The 10,685-nt window shown below is 41.0% G+C and overlaps 1 protein-coding gene and 1 long non-coding RNA gene across 2 annotated transcripts; one reads left to right on the plus strand and one right to left on the minus strand.

The window, feature by feature from the left end:
* The first annotated feature begins 3,330 nt into the window (after positions 1-3,330).
* On the plus strand, positions 3,331-9,587 carry SRP19 (signal recognition particle 19). Its single transcript, XM_083577235.1, has 5 exons — positions 3,331-4,112; positions 5,654-5,729; positions 6,842-6,913; positions 7,339-7,450; positions 8,429-9,587. The coding sequence occupies exons 1-5, from the start codon at positions 4,072-4,074 to the stop codon at positions 8,560-8,562; spliced, it is 435 nt and encodes a 144-aa protein (XP_083433361.1). The 5' UTR covers positions 3,331-4,071; the 3' UTR covers positions 8,563-9,587.
* LOC310745054 lies at positions 8,665-10,482 on the minus strand. Its single transcript, XR_014539868.1, has 2 exons — positions 10,387-10,482; positions 8,665-10,356 (listed from the first exon to the last, which is right to left on the minus strand). It is a non-coding gene; the product is annotated as an uncharacterized lncRNA (long non-coding RNA).
* Between the last annotated feature and the right edge of the window lie 203 nt (positions 10,483-10,685).

Consider the following 10,685-nt stretch of genomic DNA (forward strand, 5'->3'; position numbering starts at 1 on the left):
AAACCCAGAAGTGAGTGTTTCAGTTTTCTAGCATTCTTTTGGAACTCGGACATCCAACACAGGTTCCGTGCTTTGGTTTCTTAACGTTTTGGAAGTCGAACGGACTTCTGGAACAGATTCCGTTCATCTTTCAAGGTATGACTGTACTGTATTATCACTATCTAATCATCTGGGAAGCCTACATGGGTATAACAATCTCCCTGCTGCAAAAATTCAGCCCTAAGGAACTGGAAAAGTAAACATGCATCTGTAAAAGAATAGCTTTCAGAAATAAGGTGGCTGTGTAAATTTACTTGGAAAAATCTTTGTTCTGACAAAATCAATGCGAAAGGTGGAAGATTTTTTTACTATTGAATTTAAAATAATAGCTTGGATGGTGTGCAAAGGCACAACAGGCATTGCTCTAAATGACTGACTGGATATTATGGAGAGTCGTAAAAGAGAACCACGCCGGGGAAATATGTATGGGAAGGAATAAAGAAAGGAGAAAGGGGGACCCTTCTGTGGTTTTGGATTGTAGCCAGGGAAATAAAATTTGTGTTTTCTTCTTCTTACATGAATTGTAATATTTTGTGCACGTTGAATAATTGCATATAATAAAACATCTGTAAAGACATAGCGCTCAGATTTAAGAAAATATTGCAATAAAACTTCCAGCTGACCAGGAAAACACAGTTAATATTGAGACTCGTAGCACCTTTAAAGGCTAGCACATTTATTATAGCATGGTCCACAAAAAACCTATGCTATAAATGTGCCAAGTCTTAAGGGTGTCACAAGACTCTGTATATTTAACAGAGTTTGAGGTCTAAGTATTATTTGCAAAAAGTGCATTGCAACGCAGAGCAGAGAGTCAAGCATATGCAGTCCCTGCTGGGAAATGCATTTGGAATTTTAAAGCAAACTGATGTATCTTCTCTGTTTATGTAAGCTTTAAATGCAGCCTTTGATGTTCTGTTTCCTGCCCTGACATGTACTTTTAAAAATGTAATTTAATCTAAGGTTTCACTGACAATTGGCCTGACTGACAACTGTAACATACAGCCAAATGTTAATGTTACATTCTCAGCATAGCTGAACCTTTATATAGAACCAAAGCCACAGCAGATTGCAGCAGCATGAAACAGTGGGGCGTATCCCACGTTTCCCCAGTGTCAGCATTATCTGTTAGCATCTTAAGCAGCAATTACAGTTTACGCAGGTGTGTCTAGTGACATTCCTTTGTAGTAGTTCTATTAATATTTGATGACAAAGACACTATTGCTGCATTGACATAAAGCACGGGCAGAGAAGTGAAATTCATACATGAAGCCTTGCTATGAATGCAAATTAGGTTTGCTTGGTTCCCTGGGGGAGATCCTTGAGGCTGAAATCATATGCACAGTTACTCGAGACAAAGTTCCATTGAACAGATTAGATTTATGACTGAGTAAAAAAATACATAGGATGACACTGTAAGAGCACTAAGGAGTTCATCTGCAAAAGTTTCCCATTAGATATTATTTTATGGCATGTTGTAAAACAGGCCAGAGAGGCCCCTTTTATAAATAAAACTTACACCCAAAAATAGTGGACTGTGTTAAACACTTGTGAACAATATTTTAGACCTGAAACCATCAAATTTACCCATTTGTGCCATCTGGAATGGAATGGCCTGGAACACCAACTTCCTATCTATCTATCTATCCATTTATTATACCACCCTTCATCCAAGGATCACAAGGTGATTTCTAATACAAAAACAGAAAAATACATAACATAGTAACAAACAAAACAATAATACCTGCCTACACACAGTTTAAAAGGCAAAAGGTTGGTTGATTAGCCAAAGGCCTGGGAGAAGAGTAATGTTTTTGCCTGGTGCCTGTTTAAACCAATCAAATTCAGAAGCTATACGTGGATAAATAGGACTGGTGCAATAAGCCATGAAATGTCTCCAGAATACGCATTCCCATGCCCATTCTGGACAATAAACAGCATTTTGAAAAATGAGAAATGGCCTTGATTGCCAGCCAAATGCTAATCAAACCAACCAAGTTCACAAGTCACATTGGAACAGATGGGAATGATGCTATATCTGATGCTCTGCAATACTGCTTATCCCCCACCTTAACCAACCAACACCACCATCCTTTTCTAATGCCAACCACCCTGCAGTGGCACCTACCCTTGGAAAACTAGGCTTGTATCCAGCGATGTTGTCATATTAGTGAAGAAGTTCCACCTGTGCAATGAAACTTCCTCTCCAATAATAATAATAATAATAATTATTATTATTATTATTATTTATATCCCGCCCTCCCCAGCCGAAGCCGGGCTCAGGGCGGCTAACAACAATCAAATAATCAAACAATCAAATAATCCAACATTCTAAAAACATTTCAATTATAAAAATTAATTAAAATCAAATTGATGGCAACCGTTAAGCAAAATTCTGTGCATGTTGCCAGAGGAGGGCACGCTCCAATCTGTTCTGGAAGGATCCCAGATACAACCCCTAGAGAACATGCAAAGATTATAAGAAATAGTTCCCTCGGCCAAGAGTGTTTTCTTACAAGCCATAGAAAAGGGGTAGCTAGCCCACATCACACCAAGAAGTTTTGGTTGCCGGAAGTGTGTTTACACACACACACACACACACACCACTCCTCTGATTCTGTGATGCCATTTTTTTTATGGTGTCCCAAATTAATTAACTTTATATTACTAACTACTCACGTAGAACCCCCTCCCTACAATACTGTGGTGGCAAAAGGTTCCTTTTGTGGCCCTATCTTTAAAACAAAAACCTGACTTCTCTTGAAAGTAACTCGTGGTGACGCTGAAACGTGTTGTGCGCCCTCCAAGCCATCCTGCAACTTATCCATAAAAAATGTAAATAAAAACGATTTAAAACAACGTGGAATAGAAGATGGGCATAGAAACCAACTCCTAGGGGATGATGTCCCTTCGCCCGCCCGCGCCCAATAACATTTGAGGGGCCTGCTCCCCCCAAGTTGATGGGCATTGCCATTCAATTAGTGTGCATGTGCTGCGTCTTGTGATCGATTATGTAGGGCGGGGCTTACCTGCCTCCCCCCCAAAAAAAATCTTATTCTAGTTGGCACCCCCGAAAACCTTTCGGAAAGCAGACTTGAAACCTGCCGTCCTCGCCCTCGCTCATCCTCTCCTCGGAGAGCTGCCCGTGTCTGGATGCAGCCCTCGCTCCGAGGGAGCTTCTCTCTGACACCTTCCCTTCCCTCTCTATTATTATTTAATAATTTTATTTTAAGAATAAAAGAGAGAGATCGGTGCAGCCCGCGACTTCTCCTCCCAAGACCTCGTGGTTTTGCCTCTCAAATAACATCCCTGAGCGGCAGCGCCCCCCACTCTTAGGCTGCGGCAATTCTATGCCCACTTACATGGGCGTAGCCAGGATTTATGTGGGGTGTATGCGTGTGTGTGCAGAACCTCAGTTAAGTATTTTGTATTGATTTACTTGATTTTTTGGTGGGTGGAGGGGGGGCAGCTGCCGCTCCCTGCGTCCCCGCGGCCCCGCCCATGCCCACCTCCCCAAGAGTAAGCCCCATTCAATTCAGCGGGGCATATGTCGCCACTACGCTGCTTGCAACTACCTTGACTTCTATGCTGTGCTTCTATCTAGCCACCCGCCGCTACGCTAGCATTCTGATTGGTCCGCTTTGTTTCCCACTCCCGCCCACCGAGGGGAAAAAAAATAGAGGAAGCGGTGGCGAGATGCTAATTTTCTTAAGTCTATGGTGCAACTTCAATTCTCGCGAGGCGGTAACCTTTTCCCTCTACAATTCTCGCGATACTCAGAACCACTGGCCTCTCATTGGTTCGTCCCCAAAGCCGGGACGCTCTCTCTCTCTCTTTCTCTCTCGCTTGCTTTGCTTTTGAATGATAGTCCCGCGACCCATTAGCGAAGGGCAACGTTAGCGGTGGTGAGGGCGGGACGTCCGGTCCTGTCTCTTCCATCCCCCTGTTTCCTGTCTCCCATTGCGGCTCGGCCAAACTTCCGCTGAGCTGTGCTTTGAAGGCCCGGCCCGGTCTGCCGGCGGCGCGGGCACCATGGCTTGGGCTGCGCCCTCTTTGCCCAACGATAAGTCTCGGTAACGTGCGGTGCTGTCCGCGGTGCTTATGGTTCTTTCTGTGGCGGCTCCCCGCCATTTCTGCCGGCTGTGGGTTAGGGACCCCGAGGGGGGAAGGTAGTTATTATAAGTGGCCGTTATTCTCCTGGCGGTGTCGCCGCGCCTGGTGCTCGACGGCTGTGGCAGCCCTTGGATAAAAAAGCGTATTTATAAGTAATTAGAACCGCGGGATAAGTGTCTCCTGATAGCCGAGCGACCTGGTTCCCAACCTTTTTTTTGGCCGTGCCCCACCTAAGCATCTCTAAAACCGTGATGCCTTCCTCTCCCCTCCCGCCCCCGTGACATAAAATTCTTATTATTCAAAAAGTGAACTCCTATTCACGTGGAGGAAGCCTAAAAGGCCATTCACTTGTTGATAACTCATTCTCGAATTGCCCCCCTTAAAAATCAAATTGTTCACCTGTGGGCGTGTGCCCCACGCTGGGAACCACGGTATTAGACCATAAGGGTTTTCGTGCATTAATTAATGCCCTTTTTGTAATTGGGGAAGCAAAATAATGTTTCGGAATCAAGAGCCATACTTTCTTAGATGGTATACGTGGAAGTAAGCATCCTCTTAGACCTTTTGCAGAACTACGTCCTGGCTTTAACACAAACATGCATATGGAGATCCTTCCCTCCTCCTCCTCTTCTTCTTCTTCTTCTTCTTATTATTATTATAAGACATGTATTTCTATGGTTATAATGCTGTTAATTTGCTGCAGTTCACTTAAGGATGTATTCATCTTGTGTTAGAGATGGGCCCCTTTAAGATGATGGCTCACACTGGCAAGTTTTATGGGCACTTAAAACAATATAAGTGGAATACATGGTATATATTGTTGCAGTACAGTTCTTGTTCAGAGTGTCCACCTGGCCCATGTCTAGCATTCTCTGTTCCATCCACACTCCCTTATTTTCAGGGTACGCTGCAGTGGCCATTGAGCAAGCTCAATCCTAAATAGGTTGGTTTGAGGTTTCCCCATTTTTTTAATACTTCTGTAAACTTTTTGTCCTGTGAACCACCCTGAGACCTGCAGGGATAAAGCGGTATACAAATTAAATTAATAAATTAATAATTTAGGTTCCTCTAACCTTGCCAATACCACCTTCTTGTATGTGGATGGTGCTGTTTTGCTAATAAGGCTAACATTTGGATATCTGATTGTTATTTGCTGTATCGAATATAATGTGTCTACTGCCTGGTTAAACAAGAGATGCATTTTTAGTTGATTTAATTTTGTTCTTACTCAATTGATTAGTTAAGTATTGCAGCCTTTGGGGGTGGTAGCCAAAGCCTTTAGCTCCATGCTTCATATTTGCAATCAAAGTGAAGGGGAAAGTGTATTTTCTTTAAAAAGTTGATCATGCCATTGTCTGGCAGCTGTAACTCCACTTTGGTTGGCTCAAGGCAGGAACTTTAAAGTTGAGTCTCAGGCTGAGTCTTGGAGTGGGGTACAGCACTAAATATTCTAAACATACACCAGTAGCTTTCAACTTGTGTTGCTTTTCTCTTGGTATAGGTTCATCTGCATATATCCTGCCTATATAAATAACAAGAAGACAATAGCAGAAGGAAGAAGAATACCACTTGAGAAAGTAATTATGGATTGGGGAGGAGCAGATCACATTTATTTATTTAATTATGTGTAAAACACACTTTCATTGGATATACAATATGGGGGTGTTCAACCTAAAAACATAATACAGCAGTAATAATGTTGGGTAAAAGAATTGGTAACATTAATAAAACTGGTTGGCAAAGAAATTATAAATTTAGTTATATACCCTTTTTGGAGCAATTATACCCAATTTGGAGCAATTATACCCAGCTTTCACCCTTCCGGTATACAGCCTGAGCTGTTTATGTATGAAATTAGTTATATACATACCATGCATAAAAATAATTTGTAGAAAGGTGGAGGAGGGAATTAATGATTGTGTACATTTTTAAATATACACAAACACCTAAAGGATTTACTATTCCCTTCCCATCGAAGAGCCTTTATGCTCGCAAGATTAAATGCTTTCCCTTCAGCAGATTCTCACATACTCCATATCAAGCCTGTTTGTGTGTCTGCAACAAAGAAGTACCAGATTCAATGGACCACATTCTCTTAGATTGCCCTTTACATAGCAGACCTTGCCAACTGATGCTGAGTAAAATGTTGCTTCTCCGGCCCACAACTCCGAGAAGAAATCAAATGAGGTTCCTCCTAGCAGATCAGGGCAAAGATACCACTGCTCTAGTAGCTTCCTTTTTAGCTACAATTTTACCCGAAAGGTTTTCCATCCCTTTGGGAAATAGCCTGGGTGTAGCAGAACATCTAAGTGCACACCACCACAGTGTGACCCTATAACCTTGACAGCTTCACCCTTGTCCTTTTAATTATCCTAGTGATTTGAAACACTTTATATTGTGATGCCAATAAAGGTATTTGATTTGACATTTTAAAAATTTATTTACCAGAGACTGAAAGGGCTATGTCAGCCCCACCCCACCCTGTATTCTTAATAGTTGTGTTTCACCAGCTCAGAACATTTGGTTCTTGCCACAGTACTTTAATATCTCATGTTGGTGCAAAGTAATACTTACTGAACTCTTCATTGAGCATTTTTTAAAGTTTATACACAAGAAAAGCTTTATTACTTGGAGTGATCAACCATTTTAGCTGCACCTGATAGTAACTAAAAATGTCTGACTCTTCTAGGCAGTTGAAAATCCAACATCTACAGAAATTCAAGATGTATGTGCAGCAGTTGGACTTAATGTGCTTTTGGAGGTAATAATAATGTTTAGTTCTCAATGTAATTGGAAAATATACCACAGGTATACATGTCTGTCCACTTTAGTTTTATTTATGTTTTTTTGTATTTACTAGTTGCTTGTTTTTACAAAGAGTAAAAAGTATGTGTACTACAAAAAAGTGTTCATGTTTTTAATGGTAATCAGAGGTGCTTAGATTGGAAAGCACCTTAAGAGTAAGCTATGAGCTATGGGAATAATGGCCTACCTTATGGAACTTGTGTTTACGAAAATAATGTGTGAAAAACTTGTGCAAACTAATTGTTCAGTCTTGAGCATCTTTACTCAGAGTTTAGTGTGGGTCTTACTCAATAGTAAGTGGACTTCATATTGCAGTCATAGTATGCATGTATTTTTAAGTAAGCCTGGTTATAAAATGGTAACCTTTTCCCCAAATGCTAGAAAAACAAAATGTATCCCAGGGAGTGGAACCGTGATGCACAGTATAGAGGAAGAGTACGCATTCAGCTGAAGACAGAAGATGGCAAACTATGTCAGCCTCAGTTTCCAACACGTGAGTGAGATTAGCTTTCTTAAATTATAATTTTTGAACTAAAGACACCTAAGTTTAGGTACCCAGAAGGTGTGTGTGTACATGTAGGGGTGGGAAGTCCTGCAAAAACCTTCCTTACAAAAAGGGGCTGCTAGAGGTAGGACTGCAATCTTACAGCCATATGAGACCACCCTCTGCTCCCTAGGGAGCACTGTTTTTCTAGTAAAAACTATACATATACTCAACTACCAGCACCTTTCAGTACAAGAGGCCCCTTCCCCATCTCTCTGACTTGATTTGGGCTTAGTATCTGTACAGTATTAAAAAAAAATATTCTATCAATACAAATGCTAAACCCAGGGCCAGCCCACCCATGAAACAACGTAAGGCAACCGCCTCAGACGGCAGGATCGTCAGGGGCAACAGTTCCTGATGTAGATATTTATTCCCTCCCCTCTTGTTCCTGATGTAGATCTTCCCTCAACCCTTCTTCCCTGGCTATTTTGTGGTTTGCCTCAGGTGCCAAAATGTCTTGGGCCAGCTAGAGCCCTTGATCGTTTCCAAATACTTCTGTAAGCATAAGTCTAAATACAGTAGACATACCTTAAGTTACTGTTCTGCTACCTTACTCCAGCAGGATCCCAGTTCTCTTTGTGAGTCGAAGGGCCCCTTCCATTCACAGAGGGCTCTTTCACAGCCAAACTGAACCATGTTACTGAGATGGGTTCTTTTTTGTAGCAAAGGAATGTAGCAATGCTTTGCTTGGCTGTACCCACTCTTGCCATTGCAGCCCCCAGAAGGTTAGTTATGAGGTGTTGTTACCCTTGGGCTGAAAAAGGCTCCCCATTTCTGCTTCAGGTGACTAGTTTTGGGTGGTTTCCTGTGTAACTTCCAGTTACCTTGTAAATGCAGCAGCGGTGGTGGAAAATGGAAGGGCTTTTTCGTTGCGTCTTCTCTCATTTCTCCTTTACCTCTGTCGTCCCGTCCCCCCCACCTTAGGTAAGGCAGTGATGCTATATGCAGCAGAAACAATTCCTAAACTAAAAACAAGGACACAGAAAATGGGAAGCAGTGACCAAAGCCTACAGCAAGGAGAGGGAAGTAAAAAAGGTAAAGGAAAGAAGAAGAAATGAGTGTGGCTGATACATATGCAATGTATTAAGATGAATATAGATGAAGGGGATTATTGGCATCTGAACTGAAAGTTGGGAGAAACAAATGAGAACTGTCAAAACTTTCTGGACTGGACTTCGTTTAACTTTTATCTAATGCTACAACAGATCAATTGGAAATATATGGAAACATCTACTTTAGTATTTATACTGAAAAGCTTGTCTATTAATGTGCAGAAATACATTAAAAATGGATACAGTCAATACTTCATAGAGCTGATTGACCCTGATGTGGTCCAGATTGGTAAGATAACAGAGGAATAGGTTAATTCAATGTTGTATCAGGCTTCTAAACTGATTATTCTCATTATTAAAATAAACAACTCTTTGAATCAAACCATTTACAAAGCACGGTCTTAAAACTTCCTCACTCTAAAATAACTGGTTTTAATTGGTATTTTAATTTTACATCTGAATCATTCCATAATGAAGCTAGGCAATCTGAAGACCCCTCATGAATGAGGGATGTTGTAACATTTATTTAGAATACTTGTATAGAATTTGAATAGTCTAATGAATGTGGAACGCAGACCACAGTCAGTCAGATTTGCGTATTCAACAATAGTCGGAAGTTTATCCAATTTGTAAAAATGTATTTAATTCTAAAATATTTATGGGGGTAAAGTGTAAACTATTTTGATGTTGCTTCTGCAATGTTCCTGATGGTTTAGCATATCTGTTATAATGCTTTTAGAGCATGATACATAATACTATAAAAAAATTCACTTTAAAGAAATTATTGTAATTGGATTAATCCAAAAGTACCTTGGGCCAATATATGTATACTCTTTCTGCTTAAATGAACTTGGTTACCCAACTGCTACCTGAGACTAGTATAAATCATGATAATACAAAATTATGACACATTTAAGTTGGTGAATTGTTTAGCAAAAAGTCATGAATTCTTAACAGGATTCGAGTAGCGATACTGTGGCAGAGAAGTGTAAGTTCCTGTCACATCAAATATATTATATTTTATGCACTTAGTGCCGCTCCTGTGTTCCAGTTTGCAGCTCTCGTGGTGCTTTGTGTTGTTCAGCCAATTCGTCTTCAACTTTTCAGAGTTGAGCCTCACCTTTAGATCAAAAATGCATTTATTTTTTTACCATATTTGTATGGTTTTAGCGCTGCTGCTGCGAACTGCCTTAAGTGAGGCTGCAAATCAATAGTGGGTCCTAACCTACCAGTTGAAGACCAGTTAGTCCTCAATATCGGAACCCACAAAGTGCATGATTTTAAATTTGCAAAATGTGAAAGTTTTGCCAAATTCCCCTAGATGGCAGCAATGTTAAACATGACTTGCTCAGTGGAAAGCGTGCTGTTGGACTTGCTCTCTTTTAAGTTTCCCTAGAGTATTTTTTAAAAATTGCCTTCTAGCCTAGTCTTGTCTTTAAATGATTTAAGTCATATCATGTTTGCAAATAATGCTTTCTTGCTGTTGTCATATTTCCAAAATGTCAGGGTGACACAAAGGACTTCTTTATATATTATACATTACTTTACAGAAAGTACATCTGTGTAGGGAAAAGTATGTAAATTGCCTAGTGAAGTGGAGGGATTTTTGTGTTATCGGAAGAGGCTTCAACACTGTGCTTCCACAATTCTTGACTTAAAGGCCTAGTTATAGAGAAACATTTTTGCCTGACGCCCTAAGATATGTAATGAATGTGCCAAGCAAGCCTCCCTGCGAAGAGCATTCCACAAGCAGGGAGCCACCACAAAAAAGGCCTTTTCTCATCTGGCTGCCCTCTGGATCTCTCACAGAGAAGGTGCACATAGTAGGACCTCGAGTGATTATTGTGGCATCCGGGCTAATTCATATGGGGAGAGGTGGTCCTTGAGGTATTGTGGTCCTGAGCAGTTTTAAGGCTTTATAGGTAAAAACCCGTAAACTAATTGGCAGCCAGTGCAGGGCTCAAACCGTCTTGCCCCAGTGAACGACCTAGCTGCCAAATTCCGCACTAGCTCGAGTTTCTAATGTGTTGCAGTAATGCTGCTGCTTAGCTGATAGAACAGCCTAAAATGTTGGCCCTAAGAATCTGTTAGTGGCATTTTTTGAAATCTGTTTTCTGGGCTACCTGCTA

The sequence above is a fragment of the Podarcis filfolensis genome, assembly GCF_964270895.1.
Source record: "Podarcis filfolensis genome assembly, chromosome: 11".
In the NCBI taxonomy this organism is placed as follows: Eukaryota; Metazoa; Chordata; class Lepidosauria; order Squamata; family Lacertidae; genus Podarcis; species Podarcis filfolensis.

Coding starts and splice junctions, on each gene's coding strand:
- SRP19 (XM_083577235.1), top strand. CDS start 4,072: ATGGCTTGGGCTGCGCCCTCTTTGCCCAACGATAAGTCTCG. Junction 6,914..7,338: donor GACTTAATGTGCTTTTGGAG/GTAATAATAATG, acceptor CCCAAATGCTAG/AAAAACAAAATGTATCCCAG. Junction 7,451..8,428: donor TCAGCCTCAGTTTCCAACAC/GTGAGTGAGATT, acceptor CCCCCACCTTAG/GTAAGGCAGTGATGCTATAT.